The 24,173-nt window shown below is 42.7% G+C and overlaps 1 protein-coding gene across 3 annotated transcripts in view; it reads left to right on the top strand.

The window, feature by feature from the left end:
- Positions 1-24,173, top strand: part of ncapd3 (non-SMC condensin II complex, subunit D3) — a 252,013-nt gene that overhangs the window by 41,384 nt on the left and 186,456 nt on the right. For all 3 annotated transcript variants that reach the window (XM_073030150.1, XM_073030151.1, XM_073030149.1), the window contains exons 6-8: positions 13,994-14,055; positions 16,027-16,114; positions 16,200-16,336. In XM_073030150.1, coding sequence (XP_072886251.1) covers positions 13,994-14,055; positions 16,027-16,114; positions 16,200-16,336 — 287 coding nt within the window. The remainder of the gene's footprint in view (positions 1-13,993; positions 14,056-16,026; positions 16,115-16,199; positions 16,337-24,173) is intronic.

Here is a 24,173-nt window from a genome sequence, read left to right as displayed (position 1 = left end):
CAGGCTGTCTGTTTCCTCAGCACTACCTGCTCCTCCACCTATCTTCGTATCATCAGCAAATTTAGCCACAAATTCATTAATCCCATAGTCCAAATCATTGACATACATCATAAAAAGTAGCAGTCCCAACACTGACCCCTGTGGAACTTCACTGGTAACCAGCAGCCAGCCAGAATGGGATCCCTTTATTCCCATTCTCTGTTCTCTGCCAATCAGCTAATGCTCCACCCATGCTAGTAACATTATAAGTACACTGTTTTGGATACTGTTGAGGGGGACAACCTACCAAGGGGAGCCGCTTTCAGCAGGTTTCTGGCACTGAGTCTGGTGCTGTGGCTTAGAAGAGAACAAAGGTGATAGGAGATTCCTCAGTCAGAGGAATAGAGACGAGATTCTTTGGATGTGATAGAGACATCCGGACGGTATGTTGTCGCCCAGGTGCCAGGGTCAGGGATGTCTCGGACCGGGTCCACAGTATTCTAAAGGGGGAGGGTGAGCATATTGGCATCAATGTCATGGGTAGGAAAGGTGAGGGGGTCCTGAAGAGAGATTTTAGGGAGCAAGGTAGAAAGCTGAAAAGTAGGACCCTCCAGGGTAGCAATCTCTGGATTGCTGCCCATGTCACATGCCAGTGAGGACAAGAATAGGATGATGTGGCAGATGAATGTGTGGTTGAGGAACTGGCAGGGTTTCAGATTTATAGATCATTGAGGTCAGGTTTGCTTGAGCAGGAGGTTTTAAACTAATATGGCTGGGTGTGGGAAGTGGAGTGATGGTGCTGAGGATGGGGTAGTTGGTTTACAGAGTAAGTACATAGTGAGACTGCTAGGAAGCAGATACTGATAATAGGGCAAAATTGCAGTCAGATGGATGAGTTGCAATGTAAAAAACAGGCAAAATAGAAAAGAATGAATTCAGGGCTGAGGGTATTATGTTTGAAATTATGTCATATATGGATAAGATAGATGAACTTGTAGCACGTTTACAGGTCAGCATGTTTGACATTGTGGGCATCACTGAACCATGGCTGAAAGAAGATTATAGCTGGGAGCTTAATGTCTGAGGATACATGCAGTATCAAAAGCACAGGCAGGTTGGCAGAGGGGGTGGTGTGACTGATGGTAAAAAATGAAATCAAATTAGAAGGAGGTGACAGGATCAGAAGGTATTTGTGGGTAGAGCTCAGGAATTGCAGGGTGAAAAGACCCCTTTTGGGAGGTATATACAGACCCCCAAACAGTAGTAAAGATGTGGTCTATAAATTAGAATGGGGGATAGAAAATGCATATCAAAGGGGTAATGTTACAATAGTCATGGAAGATTTCAATATGCATGTAGATTGGAAAAATCAGGTTGGTGCTGGATCCTAAGAGGGGCAATTTGTAGAATGCCGATGAGGTGGCTTTTTAGAGCAGCTTGTGATTGAGCCTACTGGGTTATCAGCTATTCTGGATTGGGAGTTGTGCAGTAAACCAGAATTGATTAAAGAGCTTAATGTAAAGGTACCCTTGGGTGCCAGTGATCATAGTATGATAGAATTCACCCTGCATTTTGAGAAAGAGAAGTTAAAGTCAGATGTATCAGTACTACATTGTAGTAAAGGCAATGAGAGAGGAGCTGTAAAGAAGGTATGGTAGCCAATAATATTAGTTTGGGGATTTTGAGTTTGTGAGTTTTGTTTCTTTTTCTTTTTCGTGCTATGGAGGGGCAGTTGATGTCTTTTCTTTCAACAGCTTCCATGGTCTTTCTGAATTTCATGGCTATCTGGAGAAGACAATTATCAGAGTTGTATTGTACGTGCATACTTTGACACTAAAATGGACCTTTGAGCTTTTAAAGAGGATACAGAGGTTTCTTCAGATGTATAACGTCTAAGAAGAGGCAAGTGTAGATATCAGACCGCTGGAAAATGATGCTGGAGAGGTAGTAATGGGGGACAAGTAAATGGTGGATGAACTGAATAAGTATTTTGCATCAGTCTTCACTGTGGAAAACACCAGCAGTTGGCCAGAAGATTGAGAGCGTTAGGGGGCAGAGGTGTGAAGCTGCCATTACGAGGGTGAAGGTTCTTGGGAAACTGAAAGCTTTGAAGTTAGATAAGTCATCTGGACCAGATAATCTACATCCTACGGTTCTGAAGGGGTGGCTGAAGAGATTGTGGAAGCATTAGTAATGATCTTTCAAGAATCAATTGATTCTGGAATGGTTCTGGAAAACTGGAAAATTGCAAATGTCACTCCACTCTTCAGGAAGGGAGAGAGGCAGAAGAAACTATAGGCCAGTTAACCTGACATCGGTGGTTGGGAAGATGTTGGGCTTGATGGTTAAAAATGTTGTTTTGGGGTACTTGGAGTCACATGCTAAAATAGGCTGTAGTCATTGTGGTTTCCTTGAGCGAAAATCTTGCATGGCAAATCTGTTGGAGCTCTTTGAAGAAATAACATGCAGAATAGACAAAGAAGAATTGGTTGATGTTGTGTACTTAGATTTTCAGAAGCCCTTTGATAAGGTGGCAAACGTGAGGCTGCTTAACAAGATAAAAGCCCATGGTACTGCAAGAAAGATACCAACATGGATAGAACATTGGCTGATTGGCAGGAGGCAAAGAGTGGGAATAAAGGGAGTCTTTTCTGGTTGGCTGCTGGGAACTAATGGTGTTGGGAGCACTTCATTTTAAGTTATATGTCAATGATTTGGATGACAGAATTGATGGATTTGTAGCCAAGTTTGTGGACAATACAAATATAGGTGGAGGGGCAGGTAGTTTTCTGGAAGCAGAGAGGCTACAGAAGGACTTAAAAGACATTGGAGCAGAAGTAGGCCATTTGGCCCATCAAGTCTGCTCCATAATTCAATCACGGCTATTTTTTTTCTTCTCCTCAGCCCCACTCCCTGGCCTTCTCCCCGTAATTTTTGATCTTGTGTCCAACTGATCAAGCTCTGCCTTAAATACACCCAATGACCTGGTGTCCACAGCTGCCTGTGGTAATAGATTCCACAAATTTGCTACCTCTGGCTAAAGAAATTTCTCCGCATCTCTGCTTGAAATGAACACCCCACTATCTTGAGGCTGTGCCCTTTTGTCCTGGACTCCCCCACCACGAGAAGCATCCTTTTGACATCTACTCTGTCAAGGCCTTTCAACAACCCTCCTTTATCCTTCTAAATTCCAGCGAGTACGGACCCAGAGCTATCAAACGTTCCTCGTATGATAACCCTTTCATTCCTGGAATCATCCTTGGGCATACAATAGAGCAAAAGTTAGTGGGAAGTTGGAGGGCCTGAAGCTTTTAAAAACCACCAGAAAGCAACTAAAAAAAGTCATTAAGAAGGTAACGATGGAATACAAAAGTAAGGTCGCCAATAATATTAAAGAGGTTATCAAAAGTTTCTTCAGATAGTAACGGGAGGCAATGAAACGGCAGATAAACAATATGTAATTTGCATCAATCTTCACTGTGGAAGACAGCAGCAGTATGGTGAAAGTTCCAGGTGTCAGTGGTCATGAAGTGTGTGAAGTTACCATAACTAGGGAGTAGGTTCTTAGTAAATTGAAAGGTCTGAAGGTCGTTAAGTCACCTGGTCCAGATGGTGTACAATCAATTGATTCCAGAATGGTTCTGGAAGACTGAAGAATTGCAAATGTCACTCCACTATTTAAGAAGGGAGAGAGGCAGAAGAAAGGAAACGATAGGCCAACTAGTCTGACCTCAGTAGTTGGGAAGACATTGGAGTTGATTGTTAAGTATGTGGTTTCGGAGTACTTGGAGGTACATGATCAAGTAGGCCGTAGTCAGCATTGTTTCCTCAAGGGAAAATCTTGCCTGACAAATTTGTTGGAATTCTTTGAAGAAATAGTAAGCAGGATAGACAAAGGAGAATCAGTTGATGTTGTGTACTTGGATTTCTAGAAGGCTTTTGACAAGGTGCCACACATAAGGCTGCTTAACAAGCTATGAGCCCATAGTATTACAGGAAAGATTCTAGCATGTATAAGACAGTGGCTTATTGGCAGGAGGCAAAGAGTGGGAATAAAGGGAGCCTTTTCTGGTTGGCTGCTGGTGACTAGATAGATAGATACTTTATTCATCCCCATGGGGAAATTCAACATTTTTTCCAATGTCCCATACACTTATTGTAGCAAAACTAATTACATACAATACTTAACTCAGTATAATATGATATGCATCTAAAATCACCCTCTCAAAAAGCATTAATAAATAGCTTTTAAAAAGTTCTTAAATAGTTTACTAAAATACATTGAATGGTAACTTAAGCTCAGTCCTAACCCCGGCACTTTAACATATCTTACCCCTAGCGGTTGAATTGTAAAGCCGAATGGCATTGGGGAGTAATGATCTCTTCATCCTGTCTGAGGAGCATTGCATCGATAGCAACCTGCCGTTGAAGCTGCTTCTCTGTCTCTGGATGGTGCTATGCAGAGGATGTTCAGGGTTTTCCATGATTGACCGTAGCCTGCCCAGCGCCCTTCGCTCTGCTACCGATATCATACTCTCCAGTTCTGTGCCCACAACAGAGCCCGCCTTCCTTACCAGCTTATTAAGATGTGATGCGTCCCTCTTCTAGTGGTGTTCCACAGGAACACAAAACTGTTCCACTCGATTTTGGACCGATTCTTCTTGCATTGTAGGTCAATGATTTGGATGATGGAATTGATAGCTTTGCTTCAAGGTTTGCAGACGATATGAAGATAGGTGGAGAAGCAGGTAGTTTTGAGGAAGCAGAGAGGCTACAGAAGGACTGAGATAGATTAGGAGAATGGGCAAAGACATGGCAGATGGAATACAGTGTTGTGAAGTGGATGGTCATGCACTTCGGTAGAAAAAAATGAAGGTTTTGACTATTTTTGAAATGGAGAGAAAATCTAAACTGAGGTGCAAAGGGAGTTGGGAGTCCTGGTGGAGGATTCCTTGGGGGTTAATTTGCAAGTTGAGTCTGGTGAGGAAGGCAAATGCAATGTTAGCATTAATTTCAAAGGACTATAATATAAAAGTAAGGGTGTAATGTTGAGACTTTATAAAGCACTGTTGAGGTTTACTTGGAATATGTTAAGCAGTTTTGGGCCCCCTATGTTAGAAAGGATGTGCTGAAACTGGAGAGGGTTCAAAGGAAGTTCACATAAATTATTCCAAGATTGAATGGCTTCTCATATGAAGAGCGTTAGAAGGATCTGGGCCTGTATTCGCCGGAATTCAGAAAAATGAAGGGTGATCTCATTGAAACTTGTTGAATGGTGAAAGGCCTTGATAGAGTGGATGTGAAGAGGATGTTTCCTTTGGTGAGGGAGTCTAAGACCAGAGGACACAACCTGAGAATAGAGGGACATCCTTTCAGGTGAGGAGGAATTTCTTCAGCCAGAGAGTGGTGAATCCGTGGAATTTGTTGCCACAGGCAGCTGTGGAGGCCAAGTCTTTGTGTATATTTAAGGCAGATGTTGATTGGTCAGGTCACAAAAGGATACGCAGAGAAGGCAAGAAATTAGGGCTGAGAGGAAAATTGGATGAGCCTCGATGAAATGACAGAGCAGACTTGATTTGCCAAATGCTTCTATGTGTTATGGTGTTATGATCTTGTGTGTTATGAAATTTGTCACAGGAGAGCAGCATCTCTTATTGGGGACCCCCACCACTCAGGTCATACTCTCTTCTCACTGCTGCCATCACGAAGAAGGTACAAGAGCCGCAGAACTAACACCACCAGGCTCAGGAACAGTTGTTACCACTCAACCATCGTGCCCTTGAACCAAAGGGGATTACTTCACTGAACATCACTTGCCCCATCACTGAAGTGTTCCCACAATCTACGAGCTCATTTTCAAGTGCTTCATCTCATCTTCTCAATATTTACTGCTTATTTATTAATTTTTTTCTCTCTTTTGTATTTTCATAGTTTGATGTCTTTTGCATATTGGTTGTTTGTCTTCCCTGTTGGATGCGGTCTTTTATTGATCGCTTTATGGTTCTTGGATTTCCTGAGTTTGCCCACAAGAAAACAAATCTCAGGGTCATATATGGTGCCATATATGTACTTTGATAAATTTACTTTGAACTTTTTGAAATTTCATTGTGATTCTAAATTGGAGAAAGGCCAATTTTGGTATCAGAAATTATTTGCCAAGTGTGAATTGGGACATGCTGTTTTCTGGCAAAGGTGTACTTGGAAAGTGGGAGGCCTTTAAAAATAAATTTCTGAGAGTACAAAGCTTGTATGTGCCTGTCAGAATAAAAGGTAAAGATAAGACATGAATTGACTTTATTACTTGCATCCTTCATGTACATGAGTAAAAATCTTTACATTACGTCTCTGTTCAAATGTGCAATGTGCAATTTTATTAATTTATAATAAATATTATGTACAACAGGATAGTCAATATAACATAGAAATACAGTTGCATCAACATGAAGGGAACCTCGCTTTTCAATGGAGTGGTGTTCCTCGAGCATCAGTCTTGGGACCACTAATTTTCACGTTGTTTGTCAATGACTTGGATAATGGAATTGATGGCTTTGTGGCTAAGTTTGTGGGTGATATAGAGATAGGTAGAGGGGTAGGTAGTGCTGAAGAAGCACTGCGATTGTAGCATGACTTAAATCGAAAGAATGAGCAAAAAAAGTGGCAAATGGAATACAGTGTTGGGAAATGTATGATAATGCATTTTAGTAAAAGGAACAATAGTGCAGACTATTATCTAAATGGGGAGTGGGTTCAAACATCAGAAGTGCAGAGGGACTTGGGAGTCCTCGTGCAAGACTCTAGAAGGTTAATTTACAGGTTGAGTCTGTGGTAAAGAAGGTAAGTGCAATATTAGTATTTATTTCAGAGGGAACAGAATATAAAAGCAAGGAGATGATACTGAGCCTTTATAAGACACTAGTCAGGCTGCATTTGGGAGTATTGTCAACAGTTCTGGGCCCCATATCTCAGAAAAGGTGTGCTCCATTGGAGAGAGTCGAGAGGAGGTTAATGAGGATGGTTCCGGGAAAGAAGGGGTTAACATATGAGGAGCGTTAGGCAGCTTTGGGCCTGTACTCACTGGAATTTGGAAGATTGCTTGGGAATCTCATTGAAACTGACCAAATGTTGAAAGCACGAGATAGGGTGCATATGGAGAGGATGTTTCCTATGGTGGGGGTATCGAGAACTAGAGAGCACAGCCTCAAAACTGAGGGGCAATCTTATAGAACAGAGGTAATGAGGAATTTTTTTTAGCAAGAGTGGTGAATCTGTGGAATGCTCTGCCACAGACTGTGGTGGAGCCCAAGTTTATGAGTATATTTAAGGCAGAAGTTGATTGGTTCCTGATTGGTCAGAGCATCAAAGGATATGGTGAGAAGGGAGGTGTATGGGGTGGAGTTGGATCCGGAATCAGCTATGATGGAATGGTGGAACAGACTCGATAGCTTGAATGGCCTAATACTGCTCCCATGTCTTATGGTCTTAAATGAGGGTGAATAAATCGCCAGGGCCTGACAAGGTGTTACTTCGGACCCTGGGAGGGGGGGGGGGTGTAGAAATCACCAGGGCTCAAGCAGAGATATTTAAAACATCCTTCGTGACAGGAGAGGTGCCAGGGGATTGGAGGACAGCCAATGTTGTTCCGCTGTTTAAGGTTCTAAACATAAACCAAGAAGTTATAGGCCAGTGAGCCTGACATTAGTAGTGGGAAAGTTATTGGAAGGTGTTCTAAGGGGCCAGATATATAATTATTTGGATAGACATGGACTGATTAAGGATAGTCAGCATGGCTTTGTACATGGTAGATCATATCTAACGAATCTTGTAGAGCTTTTTGAGGAAGTTACCAGTAAAGTCGATAAAGGCAAGGCAGTGGATGTTTCTACATGGACTTTAGCAAGGCATTTGACAAGGTCCTGCATGGGGAGGCTGGTCAAAAAAGTTCGGCATTCAGGATGAAGTAGTAAATTGGATTAAACATTGGCTTCGTAGGAGAAGCCAGAGAGTGTTAGTAGATGACTGGAGGCCTGTGACCAGTGGTGTGCTGCGGGGAATGTTGCTTCTGGATGATAGTGTGGTTAACTAGATTAGCAAATTTGTGGATGACACCAAGATTGGGGGTGTAGTGGACAGTGAGGAGGACTATCATGGCTTTCAGAGGGACCTACATCAGCTGGAAAAATGGGCTGAAAAATGGCAGATGGAATTTAATACAGACAAGTGCAAGGTTTTGCACTTCGGTAGGACCAATCAGGGTAAGTCTTTCACAGTGAACAGTATGGCACTGTGGAGTGTGGTAGAAAGTGGTGTCACAGGTAGCTAGGATTGTAAGGAAAGCTTTTGACACATTTGCCTTCATAAATCAATGGATTGAGTACAGGAGATGGGATGTTAAATTGAAGTTGTATAAGATGTTGGTGAAGCCTAATTTGGAGTATTGTGTACAGTTTTGGTCACCTACCCATAGGAAAGATGTACATAAGGTTGGAAGAGGACAGAGGAATTTTAGAAGGATGTTGCCGGGACTGGAGGATCCGAGTTAAAAGGAGTGATTAAATAGGTTAGGAATGTATTCTAGAACATAGAAAATTGAATTGAATTGACTTTATATGAGTATAAGGGCACTTTATCTAAATGTCTGTAGCATTAGAAACAAGGTTAGCGAACTTGTGGCACAGATCAGTACCAAGGCATATGATTTAGTGGCCATTACAGAAATCTGGTTGCAAGGTGGAGATGACTGGGAACTAAATATCCAAGGGTTTCAGGTAATACAGAAAGACAGGCAGGAAGGCAAAGGAGGTGGGGTGGCGCTCTTAATTAAGGATGAGATCAGGGCATTCTGAGAGACAATATAAGATCTATGGAGCAGAATGTTGAGTCCATCTGGGTACAGATTAGTAAAGGGAAAAAAAATCACTGGTGGGAGCTGTCTATAGGCCACCTAATAAAAATATTGCAGTGGCAGAGGCGATTAACCAAGAAATAACTGAGGCTTGTAAGAACGGAACAACAGTTGTCATGGGGGATTTTAACTTCCACATAGATTGGGTGAATCAGGTTGATCAAGGAAGTCTTGAAGAGGACTTCATAGAGTGCATCCATGATGGCTTTCTTGAGCAGCATGTTAATGAACCTACAAGGGAAAATACTATCTTAGATCTAGTCCTGTGCAATGAGACAGGTAAGATTAATGATCTTGTAGTCAGGGATCCTCTTGGAAAGGGTGATCATAGTATGATTGAATTTCGTATACAGGTGGAGGATGAAATAGATCTAAAACTAGTGTTTTATGCTTGAACAAGGGAGACGACAACAGGAGGAAGGACGAGTTGGCTAATGTGGATTGGGAGCACAGGCTATTGGGTAGGACAGTTGAGGAACAGTGGAATACTTTCAAAGAGATTTTTCACAGTGCTCAACAAAAGTATATTCCAGTCAAAAGTAAGGACAGTAAGTGTGGGAAGAGCCAGCGTTGGATAACTAAGGAAATAAAAGATAGTATCAAATTAAAAGCTCATGTATGCAAAGTCAAAAGAGTAGTGGGAGACTGGAGGATTGGGAAAACTTTGAAAAGCAACAAAGAACAACCAAACAAGAAATAAGGAAAGGGAAGATAGAGTATGAAAGTAAATTAGCACAAAATATAAAAACAGATAGCAAAAGTTTTTATAAATACATAAAGCAGAAGAGGGTGGCTAAAGTCAACGTAGGTCCCTTGGAAGACGAGAGGGGGAAATTGATACTGGATGATAAGGAAATGGCTGAGACATTGAATGACTATTTTGTGTCTGTCTTTATGGTGGAGGACACGTCCAATCTGCCAAAGATGATGTTATGGACGAAATGGAAGGTGAGGACCTCGATAAAATCACTGTCACTAAAGAGATAGTAATGAGCAAACTAGAGGGCCTGAAGGTAGATAAGTTTCCTGGTCCTGATGGGATGCATCCCAGGATGCTGAGGGAATTGGCGGAGGTTATAGTAGACGCGCTGGTAATCATTTACCAAAATTCTGTAGACTGGGCAGGTCCCGGCGGATTGGGAAAAAGCAAATGTCACGCCACTTTTTTTTAAAAAGGATGTAGGCAATAGATGGGCAACTATAGGCCAGTAGGATCTGTAGTTGGGAAAATGCTTGAAGCTGTCATTAACATAGAAAAAAATACCTACAGCACAATACAGGCCCTTCAGCCCACAAAGCTGTGTCGAACATGTCCCTACCTTAGAAATTACGAGGCTTACCCATAGCCCTCTGTTTTACTAAGCACCATGTACCTATCCAAAAGTCTCTTAAAAGACCCTATTGTATCCACCTCCACCACTATTGCCGGCAGCCCATTCCACACACTCACCACTCTCTGCATAAAAAAAACAACAACAACTACTTACCCCTGACATCTCCTCTGTACCTACTTCCCAGCACTTTAAACCTGTGTCCTCTTGTGGCAACCATTTCAGCCCTTGGAAAAAGCCTTTGACTATCCACACGATCAATGCCTCTCATCATCTTATACATCTCTATCAGGTCACCTCTCATCCTCCATCGCTCCAAGGCCGAGTTCACTCATCCTCTTCTCATAAGGCATGCTCCCCAATCCAGGCAACATCCTTGTAAATTTCCTCTGCACCCATTCTATGGTTTCCACATCCTTCCTGTAGTGAGCCGACTAGAACTGAGCACAGTACTCCAAGTGGGGTCTGACCAGGGTCCTATATAGCTGCAACGTCACCTCTCGGCTCCTAAATTCAATTCCACGATTGATGAAGGCCAATGCACCGTATGCCTTCTTAACCACAGAGTCAACCTGCGCAACTGCTTTGAGCGTCCTATGGACTTGGACCCCAAAATCCCTCTGATCCTCCACACTGCCAAGAGTGTTACAATTAATACTATATTCTGCCATCATACCTGACCTACCAAGATGAACCACTTCACACTTATCTGGGTTGAACTCCATCTGCCAGTTCTTAGCCCAGTTTTGTATCCTATCAATGTCCCGCTGTAACCTCTGACAGACCTCCACACTATCCACAATACCTCCAACCTTTGTGTTGTCAGAAAACTTACTAACCCATCCCTCCACTTCCTCATTCAGGTCATTTACAAAAAAATCACGAAGAGTAAGGGTCCCAGAACAGATCCCTGAGGCACACCACCGGTCACCGACCTCCATGCAGAATATGACCCGCCTACAACCACTCTTTGCCTTCTGTGGGCAAACCAGTTCTGGATCCACAAAGCAATGTCCCCTTGGATCCCATGCCTCCTTACTTTCTCTACAAGACTTGCACGAGGTATCTTATCAAATGCCTTGCTGAAATCCATATACACTACATCTACTGCTCTACCTTCATCAATGTGTTTAGTCACATCCTCAAAAAATTCAATCAGGCTCGTTAGGCATGACCTGCCCTTGACAAAGCCATGCTGACTATTCCTAATCACATTATGCCGCTCCAAATGCTCATAAATCCTGCCTCTTAGGATCTTCTCCATCAACTTAGCAACCACTGAAGTAAGACTCACTGGTTTATAATTTCCTGGGCTACCTCTACTCCCTTTCTTGAATAAAGAAACAACATCTGCAACCCTCCAATCCTCTGGAACCTCTCCCGTCCCCATTGATGATTCAAAGATCATCGCCAGAGGCTCAGCAATCTCCTCCTTCGCCTCCCACAGGAAGAAGAAATAGCGAAACAGTCAGAAAGGAGTGGTTCCATTAGACCGACACAGCATGGATTCAGAAAAGGCAGGTCCTGTTTGACAAACTTACTGGAAGTTCTTTGAGGACGTAATGAGTGCAGTGGATAGAGGGGAACAGGTGGATGTCGTATACTTGGATTTCCAGAAGGCTTTCGATAAGGTGCCACACAGGAGACTTATAAATAAGATACGGATGCATAGAGTCGGAGAAAGTGTTTTGGCATGGATAGTGGATTGGTTAACCAAAAGAAGGCAGAGAGTTGGTATAAATGGGTGTTTCTCCGGTTGGCAGTCTGTGGTGAGTGAGGTGCCGCAGGGGTCGGTGCTGGGCCCGCAGCTGTTCACCATTTACATTGATAATTTAGAAGAGGGGACTGAGTGTAGCATAGCAAAATTTGCTGATGACACTAAACTGAGTGGAAAAGCAAATTGTACAGAGGATGTGGAGAGTCTGCAGAGGGATATAGATTGGTTAAGTGAGTGGGCCAAGGTCTGGCAGATGGAATACAATATTGGTAAATGTGAGAGCATCCACTTTGGAAAGAATAATAGAAGAGCAGATTATTATTTAACTGGTAAAAAATTGCAGCATGCTGTTGTGCAGAGGGAGTTGGGAGTGCTTGTTAATGAATCGCAAAATGTTGGCTTGCAGGTACAACAGTTTATTAAGAAGGCAAACGGAATGTCGGCCTTCATTGCTAGAGGGATTGAATTCAAGAGCAGGGAGGTCATGCTGCAACTATACAGGGTACTGGTGAGGTGTGTGCAGTTCTGGTCTCCATACTTGAGGAAGGATATACTGGCTTTGGAGGCAGTGCAGAGAAGGTTCACCCGGTTGATTCCAGAGATGAAGGGGTTAGCCTATGAGGAGAGATTGAGTCGCCTGGGACTATACTCAAGAATACAGAAGAATGATAGAAACATACAAAATTTTGAAAGGGATAGATAAGATAGAAATAGGAAAGTTGTTTTCATTGGTAGGTGAGATGAGAACTAGGGGACATTGCCTCAAGATTCAGGGGAGAAGATTTAGTACGGAGATGAGGAGAAACTATTTTTCCCAGAGAGTGGTGAATCTGTGGAATTCTCTGCCCAGGGAAGCAGTTGAGGCTTCTTCACTAAATATATTTAAGATACAGTTAGATAGGTTTTTACATAGGAAGGGAATTAAGGGTTATGAGGAAAAGGCAGGTAGATGGAGTTGAGTTTACGGACAGATCAGCCGTGATCTTATTGAATGGCGGGGCAGGCTCGATGAGCCGGATGGCCTACTCCTGCTTCTATTTCTTATGTTCTTATTTCTTACATCCTTCACATATATGAGGAGTAAAGATCTTTTACGTTATGTCTCCATCTAAATGTGCAATGTGCAATCATAGTAATTTATAATAAATAGAACAGTCAATGTAATATAGAGTACACTCAAATCAGCATGAGTTAATCAGCCTAATGGCCTGGTGGAAGAAGCTGTCCCCGGAGCCTGTTGGTCCTGGCTTTTATGCTGTGGTACCACTTCCCGGATGGTAGCAGCTAGAATAGATTGTGGTTGGGATGACTTGGGTCCCCAATGATCCTACAGGCCCTTTTTACACACCTGTCATTGTAAATGTCCTGAATAGTGGGAAGTTCACAACTACAGATGCTCTGGGCTGTCCGCACCACTCTCTGCAGAGTCCTGCAATTAAGGGAGGTACAGTTCCCATACCAGGCAGTGATGCAGCCAGTCAGGATGCTCTCAGTTGTGCCCCTGTAGTAAGTTCCTAGGCTTTGGGGGACCATATCAATCTTCCTCAACCGTCTGAAGTGAAAGAGGCACTGTTGATAGAGATTTGATAGAGGTATGCAGAATTGAGGGGTGTGGATAGGGTAAATGCAAGTGGGCTTTTTTCACTGAGGTTGGTTGAGATTACAACCATGGGTTAAGGGTGAAAGGTTAAGTGGAATATGAGAGGAAACTTCTTCACTCAAGAGGGTTGTGAGACTGTGGAATGAGTTGGCAGCGCAAGTGGTCCAGACTAGCACAATTTCAGTATTGAAGAGAAGTTTGGATAGACGCATGGATAGCAGGGATATGGAGAGCTGTTATCCCGGTCCAGGTCGATAGGAGTCAGCAGTTTAAATAGTTTTGGCATGGACTAGAAGTGCCTGTTTCTGTGCTGTACTTCTCTATGACTGTCTTCTAAACTTAAGCGAGTAAATGGCCCAAAGCCACCAAACGCTCCTTATTCTGGAATTTTTTTTGACTGAGGATTCCTTGTTTATCTAATTATTATACATGTTTTTACTTTGGGACATTTTTTTTTTGTGCAGCTATTCACTGAACTAACCAACCTTGAACCTATATCTGGAGGATTCGAACTTTCAGATTCAATGTAAGTATGCAAATACAAGCTTATGGTTAAATGATGGTTAGATTACTTGATTAGTAATCCAGAGGCATACATAATGATCCAATGTAATGCTGCTAAGTGTTGTGCAGAGAATAACACAGGAAGTGCTGGATATTACACTTGGTGTGATTATAATGAGAGGCTCCAGAGAGTCATGGACAAACTGAGTGAGTAAGTATGTACAGAGCAGATGCAGTGTAACATGAAAAATGTCAGGCCATATTTGGTAACCATATAACAATTACAGCACAGAAACTCGCCATCTTGGCCCTTCTAGTCCATGCTGATCGCTTACTCTCGCCTAGTCCCACTTACCTGCACTCAGCCCATAACCCTCCATTCCTTTCCTGTCCATATACCTATCCAATTTCTTTTTAAATGACAATATCGAACCTGCCTCTACCACTTCTACTGGAAGCTCGTTCCACACAGCTGCCACTCTCTGAGTAAAGAAGTTCCCCCTTGTGTTACCCCTAAACTTCTGTCCCTTAACTCTCAACTCATGTCCTCTTGTTTGAATCTCCCCTACTCACAATGGAAAAAGCCTATCCATGTCAACTCAATCTATCCCCCTCATAATTTTAAATACCTCTATCAAGTCCCCCCTTCAACCTTCTACGCTCCAAAGAATAAAGACCTAACTTGTTCAACCTTTTTCTGTAACTTAGGTGCTGAAACCCAGGTAACATTCTAGTAAATCTCCTCTGTACTCTCTCTATTTTGTTGACATCTTTCCTATAATTCGGTGACCAGAACTGTACACAATACTTCAAATTTGGCCTCACCAATGCCTTGTACAATTCTAACATTACATCCCAACTCCTATACTCAATGCTCTGATTTATAAAGGTCAGCATACCAAAAGCTTTCTTCACTACCCTATCCACATGAGATTCCACCTTCAGGGAACTATGCACCATTATTCCTAGATCACTCTGTTCTACTGCATTCCTGAATGCCCTACCATTTACTATGTATGTCCTATTTTGATTAGTCCTACCAAAATGTAGCACCTCACACTTAGCAGCATCAAACTCCATCTGCCATCTTTCAGCCCACTCTTCTAACTGGCCAAAATCTCTCTGCAAGTTTTGAAAACCTGCTTCATTATCCACAACGCCACCTATCTTAGTATCATCTGCATACTTACTAATCCTATTTACCACCCCATCATCCAAATCATTAATGTATATGACAAACAACATTGGACCCAGTACAGATCCCTGAGGCACACAACTAGTCACCGGCCTCCAACCTGACAAACAGTTATCCACCACTACTCTCTGGCATCTCCCATCCAGCCACTGTTGAATCCATTTTACTATCTCAATATTAATACCTAACGATTGAATCTTCCTAACTAACCTTCCGTGCGGAACCTTGTCAAAGGCCTTACTGAAGTCCATATAGACAACATCCACTGCTTTAAATTTACTGGTAAATTTAACAGTAAAGCAGAGCATTTGTTGAGTATTCTCTTTCATCTCTATTCTCCTTCATCTCTTTGAGATTGGTTGCAATCAAACTTGTTTACTATTCAGTCTCTCTTCTCTGCACTCTGTCACATACATTCCTTATGTTCTCTCTACCCCACCATCTTCTCTGTAGTTTTCTAGTTGTAATACTTCTATTGACGAGTTAGCAATGAGACATATTCTGTTCTTTTCCTGTAGAAACCTCCTGAATTTTGTGTTTGCAGCATTTTCTGCTTTTATTTGAAGCAAATGGTCCTCTTTTATACAAATAAAAACTAATTTCCATCTATTCTGTTATCTGTTAACTCTATTTGAGATTTTTGGATATGAAGTTTGAAAAAGGTACAACAGCTATTAATTTTAACCAAAAGAAGCTAACAACATTTGCAGTATATTCTTACTAAACTTGTGTGTTAAGTGTGATGAATTATTTTAAATATTTTTTCTCACCTTCATCAATTTTGTTTTCTTTTCCCAGGAGTTTTGAAAGAGTGACAACCCTGCCTGAATTAGCTTATTATGGGCTTAAACTACTTTGCTCGCCTATCCATGGTGATGTGAATAAGGTACTGGTCTTTATAGTGTTTCCATTAGCTTTGGTTCTGCACAACATTTGAAATAATAATGTACTGGATTTGTTTAATCTTTCAGACACTGCGCTACCTGTTTCGAAGATTATTAAATGTAATTTTAATGTTGGATGGTGAGGAAGGTACCAGATCTGCTGCACTCTTGTCAGTGAGACAGAGAGCTATCAATGCCAGAGGTCAAGCCATTAGATTTGTAAGGTCAGTAATTCTCATGAAAACATTCTTGGATAAATCACTTTTTGAGTTTGCATTTTAACATTTTAAAATGGAGTTGGTTCAAAAGGCAAATTGGTATTTGTTTAAATCAAGACATTCATTAATTTCACGACTTTGTGGTGCTGTAAAGTAATTATTTACTTACATTGCTGTAATCCCAGTCTAGCATTGTGGAAGTAAGTTAATTCAGGCAATATGCTTCCAGACCAGGTGGTCCAAGATTTCTGTGTTATAGTATGCACTTTATACAAAGAATAATGCAATCACTACAGTAGTTAATAGCATGTATTGTTCTAAAAAAAGGAATATCTGTATTTGTGGAATAAGGAGCAGCATTAAGTCAATCGATTCCTCAAGCCTACAGCACCATTCAACAAGGTCACAATTGGACCCAATCCTGGCCTCGGCCTCTTTCCCCATACCTCTTGTGCCCTTGTAGTTTAAATACCTGACAATATCTCTCTCAAATGTGTTCAATAACTCTGTCTTCTCAGCTCTCTGAAATTCCAAAGAGTTACGACTTTCTGAGAGAACTTATTCTTCATTTCAGACTTAAGTGTGTGACTGATTCTGAAACATTGCCCCAAGCTCTGGGTTGGGGTTGGGGTGTTTGGCATGGTAGCATAGTGGTTAGGGTAGCTCTTTACAGTACCAGCAATCAGGGTTCATTTCCTACCGCTGTCTGTAAGGAGCTTGTATGTTTCTTCTCTTGACTGCATAGGTTTCCTCTGGGTGCTCTGGTTTTGTACCACATTCCAAAGATGTACTGATTAGCGTTAGTAAGTTGTGGGCATAATATGTTGGCACTGGAAGCATGGTAACACTTGAGGGCTGACCCCAGCACACCCCCAGACTTCTGGTCATTTACAACAATCTTGTATTTCACTTTCTCCACCGATTGCGTAGAGAGATGTTGTTAAGCCTACATTCGAAGTCAGGAATCAAAAGGTTGACCATTGTGGGACTAATGTTCTGAGCTGCATATACTTCAAAGTAAGCAGTATCGTAGGAAAGGTGGATGAGCTCAGGGCATAGATCAACACCTGGAATTATGACACTGTAGCCATGAATGAGACTTGGTTGCAGGAGGGGCAGGACTGGCAGTTGAATATTCCGGGGTTCCATTGTTTTAGATGTGATAAAGGGGGAAGGGGTAGCATTATTAGTCTGGAAAATGCCACAGCAGTGCTCAGTGGGGACCAACTGGAGAACTCAACTGGTGAGGTTTTATGGGTGGAACTGAGGAATAAGAAAGATATGACCACATTAATAAGTTTGTGTAGGGGAACACTTTGTATCTGGTAATCATAATGTCAGTAGTTTCAAGGTGATTATAGAAAAGGATAGCTATGGTCCTTGGATTGAGATTCTGAATTGGTGAAAAGCCAGTTTTGATGGTATAAGAAACGATCTGCTAATTGTGGATTGGGACAGGTGGTTTTCTGGCAAAAGTGTACTTGGAAAGTGGAAGGCCTTAAAAACAAAGTCTTGAAAGTACAGAGTTTGTGTGTTCCTGTCTGTATAAAAGGCAAGGGTAACAGGTTTATGGAACCTTGGTTTTCAAGAGATATTGTGGCCGTAGTTTAGTAAAAGAAGGAAGTGCATAGGAGGTATAGGCAGACAGTTAAAAATGAGGTACTTGAGAATAAGAAATGTAAGAGAACAATTAAGGAAATCAGGAGGGCTATAAGAAGGCATGAGTTTGCTCTAGCAGACAAGGTGAAGGAGAATCCTAAGGGCTGCTGAAGATATATTAAGAGTAAAAGGGTAGCAAGGGACAAAATTTGACCTTGAAGATCAGAATGGTAATCTATGTGTGGAATTGAAAGAGGTGGGGAGATCTTAAATGGATTTTTTTCCATCTGTATTTATTTGGGAGGCAGACAGTATCTATAAGTGTGAAGCAATGCAGCAGCAAGGTCATGGGTCCTATACAAATTCCAGAGGAGGAGGTGTTTTAGAAACATAGAAAATTAACAGCACAATACAGGCCCTTCTGCCCACAATGCTGTGCCGAACATGTACTTACTTTAGAAATTCCCTCAGGTTACCTGTAGCCCTCTATTTTTCTAAGCTCCATGTACCTATCCAGGAGTCTCTTAATAAAAGTCCCTATCGTATCCGCCTCCACCACCGCTGCCGGCAGCCCATTACACACACTCACCACTCTGAGTAAAAAAACTTACCCCTGACATCTCCTCTATACCTACTTCCCAGCACCTTAAACCTGTGTCCTCTTGTGGCAATCTGGGAAAAAGCCTCTGACTATCCACACAATCAATGCCTCTCATCCTCTTGTACACATCTATCAGGTCACCTCTCATCCTCCGCCGCTCCCAAGGAGAAAAGGCCAAGGTCACTCTAATCTCATAAGGCATGCTCCCCAATCTAGGCACATCCTTGTAAATCTCCTCTGTACCCTTTTTATCCTTCCTGTAGTGAAGCAACCAGAACTGAGCACAGTACTCCAAGTGGGGTCTGACCAGGGTCCTATATAGCTGCAACATTACCTCTCGGCTCCTAAACTCAATCCCATGGTTGATGAAGGCCGATGTACCGTATGCCTTCTTAACCACAGAGTCAACCTGCGCAGCAGCTTTGAATGTCCAATGGACTCGGACCCCAATATCCCTCTGATCCTCCACATTGCCAAAAGTCTTCCCATTAATAGTATGTTCTGCCATCATATTTGACCTACCAAAATGAAATACCTCACATTTATCTGGGTTGAACTCCATCTGCCACTTCTCAGCCCAGTTTTGCATTTTATCAATGTCCCGCTCTGACAGCCCTCCACACTATCCACAACACCCCCAACCTTTGTGTCCTTAGCAAATTTGCTAACCCATCCTTCCACTTCCTCATCCAGGTCATTTCACGAAGAGAAGGGGTCCCTGAACAGATCCCTGAGGCACACCACTGGTCACCGACCTTCATGCGGAATATGACCCGTCTATAACCACTCTTTGCCTTCTGTGAGCAAGCCAATTCTGGATCCACAAAGCGATGTCCCCTTGGATCCCATGCCATTTTACTTTCTCAATAAGCCTTGCATGGGGTACCTTATCAAATGCCTTGCTAAAATCCATATACACGACATCTACTGCTCTACCTTCATCAATGTGTTTAGTCACATCCTCCAAAAATTCAATCAGGCTTGTAAGGCACGACCTGTCTTTGACAAAGCCATGCTGACTATTCCTGATCACATTATGCCTCTCTAAATGTTCATACATCCTGCCCCTCAGGATCTTCTCCATCAACATACCAACCACTGAAGTAAAACTCACTGGTCTATAATTTCCTGGGCTATCTCTACTCCCTTTCTTGAATCAGGGAACAACATCCGCAACCCTCCAATCATCCGGAACCTCTCCTGTCCCCATTGATGATACAAAGATCATTGCCAGAGGCTCAGCAATCTCCTCCCTCGCCTCCCACAGTAGCCTGGGGTACATCTTGTCTGGTCCCGTTGACTCATCCAACTTGATGCTTTCCAAAAGCTCCAACACATCCTCTTTCTTAATATCTACATGCTCAAGCTTTTCAATCCACTGTAAGTCATCCCTACAATTGCCAAGATGCTTTTCCATAGTGAATGTTGAAGCAAAGTATTCATTAAGTACCTCTGCTATCTCCTCTGGTTCCATACACACTTTTCTACTGTCACACTTAATTGGTTCTATTCTCTCACGTGTTATTCTCTTGCTCTTTACATACTTGTAGAACGCCTTGGGGATTTACTTAATCCTGCTCACCAAGGCCTTCTTATGGCCCCAAATGACTCTCCTAATTTCATTCTTAAGCTCCTTCTTGCTAGCCTCATAATCTAGATCTCTATCGTTATCTAGTTTTTTGAACCTTTCATAAGCTTTTCTTCTTGACTAGATTTTCAACAGCCTTGGTACACCATGGTTCCTGTACCCTACCATCCTGTCCCTGTATCATTGGAAGATACCTGTGCAGAATGTCACGCAAATATTCCCTGAACATTTGCCACATTTCTGCCATACATTTCCTTGAGAACATCTGTTTCCAATTTATGCTTCCAAGTTCCTGCCTGATAGCCTCATATTTCCCCTTACTCCAATTAAATGCTTTCCTAATTTGTCTGTTCCTATTCCCTCTTCAATGCTATGGTAAAGGAGATAGAATTGTGATCACTATCTCCAAAGTGCTCTCCCACTGAGAGACCTGACACCTGACCAGGTTCATTTCCCAATACCAGATCAAGTACAGCCTCTCCCCTTGCAGACTTATCCATATATTGTGTCAAGAAATCTTCCAGAACACACCTAACAATCTCCACCCCATCTAAGCCCCTCGCTTAAGGAAAATGCCAATCTATATTTGGGAAATTAAAATCTCCCACCATGACAACCCCGTTATTATTACACCTTTCCAGAATCTGTCTCCCTATCTGTTCCTCGATGTCCCTATTACCTTTGGGTGGTCTATAAAAAAACACCCAGTAGAGTTATTGACCCTTTCCTATTCCTACTTTCCACCCAAAGAGACTCTGTGGACAACCCCTCCATGACTCCCTCCTTTAATGCGGCTGTGACACTATCTCTGATCAACAGTGCCACACCCCCACCCCTTTTGCCTCCCTCCCTGTCCTTTCTGAAACACCTAAAACCTGGCAGTCGAAGTAACCATTCCTGCCCCTGAGCTATCCAAGTCTCTGTAATGGCCACAACACCATGGCTCCAAGTACTGATCCACGCTCTAAGCTCATCTGCTTTGTTCAGAATACTCCTTGCATTAAAATAGACACATCTCAAACCATCGGTCTGAGTACATTCCTTCTCTATCATCTGCCTACCCTCCCTCTCGTACTGTCTCCAAGCTTTCTTGAAATTTGAGAGGGAAAAAAATAAAATCCAATGCGTCGGTATTTCAGTGGAACAGAGGAAATTACAATGACATGAGGGGGGAGCTGGCCAAAGTTGACTGGAAAGGGACATTTACAGGAAAGACAGCAGAGCAGCAATGGCTGGAGTTTCTGCAAAAAATGAGGGAAGTGCAAGACAGGTATATTCCAAAGAAGAACAAACTTTCAAAGGGAAGAAGGACACTACCATGGCTGACAAGTGAAGTCAGAGCCAAACTGAAAGCAAAAGAGAGGGCATACAAGGAAGCCAGAGCTAGTGGGAAGATAGAGGATTGGGGAGCTTTTAAAAACTTGCAGAAGGAAACTAAGAAAGTCATTCAGAAGGAAAAGATGAGTTATGAGAGGAAGCTGGCGACTAATATCAAAGAAGTTACTAAAAGAGTAAAAGAGAGTTGAGGGTAGATATAGGAACAATAGAAAATGACGCTGTAGATATTGTAAAGAGAGACGCAGAGATGGCAGAGGAACTGAATGCGTATTTTGCATCAGTCTTCACAATGGAAGATGTCTGCAGTATACCGGACATCCAAGAGTGTCAGGGAAGTGAAGTATGTGCAGTGAAAATTACAACTGAGAAGGTGCTCTGGAAGCTTAATGGTCTGAGGGTGGATAAATCTCCTGGACCTGATGGAATGCACCCTCGGGTTCTGAAGGAAGTAGCTAGAGAGATTGCGGAGGCATTGACGATGATCTTTCAAGACTGGATAGATTCTGGCATTGTACCGGATGACTGGAAAATTGCAAATATTACTCTGCTGTTTAAGAAGGGTGGGAGGCAGCAGAAAGGAAACTATAGGTTTGTATTCCTGACATCAGTGGTTGGGAAGTTGTTGGAATCGATTGTTAGGGAGGAAATTACGGAGTACCTGGAGGCACATGACAAGATAGGGCAAAGCCAGCATGGTTTCCTGAAAGGAAAATCCTGCTTGATGAACCTACTGCAATTCTTTGAGGAAATTACAAGCAGGGTAGACAAAGGAGATGCAGTGAATGTGGTGTACTTGGATTTTCAGAAGGCCTTTGACAAGGTGCTGCACATGAAGCTGCTTAGCAAGAAAAGAGCCCATGGAATTACAGGGAAGTTACCAGCATGGGTGGAGCATTGGCTGGTCAGCAGAAAACAGAGTGTAAACAAAGGGATCCTATCCGATTCGGATATGACCATACATGGCCTCCTCTACTGCCATGATGAGGCCAAACTCAGGTTGGAAGAGCAACACCTCATATACTGTCTGGGTCGTCTCCAGCCTCTTGGTATGAACATGGAATTCTCCAACTTCTGGTAGTTCCCTCCCTCTCCCTTCCACCATCCCACTTTCACTCTGCCTCCTCTTCCAGCTGTCTATCACCTCTCTCATGATTCTGCTGCCTTCTACTCCCCATAGTGCTTTCCCCTTACATTCCTTCTTCATCTTTCCTGCCTATCTCCTCCCCCACCCCTTGATCTTTCCTCCGATTGGTTTTTCACCTGGCACCTACCAGCCTTCTCCTTCCCACCCTCCCCACACCTTCTTTATGGGGCCCCTGCTCTGTCCTTCTTCAGTCCTGATGTGCTAAGCCATGCTGAGCCATATTTCTTCTTGAAGGTAGCCAGCTAGGATTTCTGGATGCTTATCTCCTTGTGCACTCATGCGTAGAGATAGGATGTTCTGTCTATCATGCCTATTTTGCAATTTGTCTTTCGGGGCTGTCATGTACTGGATAACTTTGGCTCCAGCCTGTCTTGTGTGAGGGGTATCTGAACAACTATATCTGTGTTGTAAGGGGCATTGTTAGTTAGTTGGTGGATCGGACAGGAACAGTCACAGACAGACTGTTCCTGTTTGAGCGACTAACTGAGTAAGCCCCGGATGCTTTGAATAAAGAGTCTGTACTTATGTGGTCTCTGAGTGACTTTATCCGGATTCGACTTCCACAACGGCATTAATGGATTTGTGGCTGAATTTGCCGATGGTACAAAGATAGGTGGAGGAGCGGGCAGTGTTGAGGAAATAGAGAGACTTAGATAGTTTAGGGGAATGGGCAAAGAAGTGGCAAATTAAATACAATGTTGGAAAGGCTATGGTCATGCACTTTGGTGGAAGAAATAAACAGTCAGACTATAATTTAGATGGGGAGAGAATTCAAAATTCAGAGATGCAAAGGGACTTGGGAGTCCTTGTGCAAGATACCCTAAAGGTTAAGCTCTAGGTTGAGTCGGTTGTGAAGAAGGAGAATGCAATGTTGGCATTCATTTCTAGAGGTAAAGAATATAAGAGCAGGGATGTGATGTTGAGGCTTGATAAGGCACTCGTGAGACCACACGGAGTATTGTGTGCAGTTTTGGGCTCCGTATTTTAGAAAGGATATACTGACGTTGGAGAGGGTTCAGAGAAGGTTGATGAGAATGATTCCAGGAATGAAAGGGTTACCGTGTGAGGAACGTCTGGCAGCCCTTGGGCTGTATTCCCTGGAGTTCAGGAGAATGGGGGGGAATCTCATAGAAACATTCCGAATGTTAAAAGGCCTCAACAGATTAGATATGGGGCAAAGTTGTTTCCCATGGTAGGGGATTCTAGGATAAGAGGGCACAACTTCAGGATTGAAGGACGTCCTTTTAGAACTGAGATGTGGAGAAATTACTTTAGTCAGAGAGTGGTAAATCTGTGGAATTTGTTGCCACGAGCAGTTCTGGAGGCCAAGTCATTGGGTGTATTTGAGGCAGAGATAGATAGGTTCTTGATTAGCCAGGGCATCAAAAGGTATGGGGTGAAAGCAAGGGAGTGGGGATGACTGGAAGATTGGATCAGCCATGATGGAATGGTGGAGTAGACTCGATGGGCCGAATGGCCTACTTCTGCTCCTATATCTTATGGTCTTATTTATATCAATGATCTGGATGAAAATGTGGTTAACTAGATTAGCAAATTTCGGACGTCACGATTG

Source organism: Hemitrygon akajei, chromosome 26 (genome assembly GCF_048418815.1).
Source record: "Hemitrygon akajei chromosome 26, sHemAka1.3, whole genome shotgun sequence".
Classification (NCBI taxonomy): domain Eukaryota; kingdom Metazoa; phylum Chordata; class Chondrichthyes; order Myliobatiformes; family Dasyatidae; genus Hemitrygon; species Hemitrygon akajei.
This window is presented reverse-complemented; position numbering and strand designations above follow the sequence as displayed.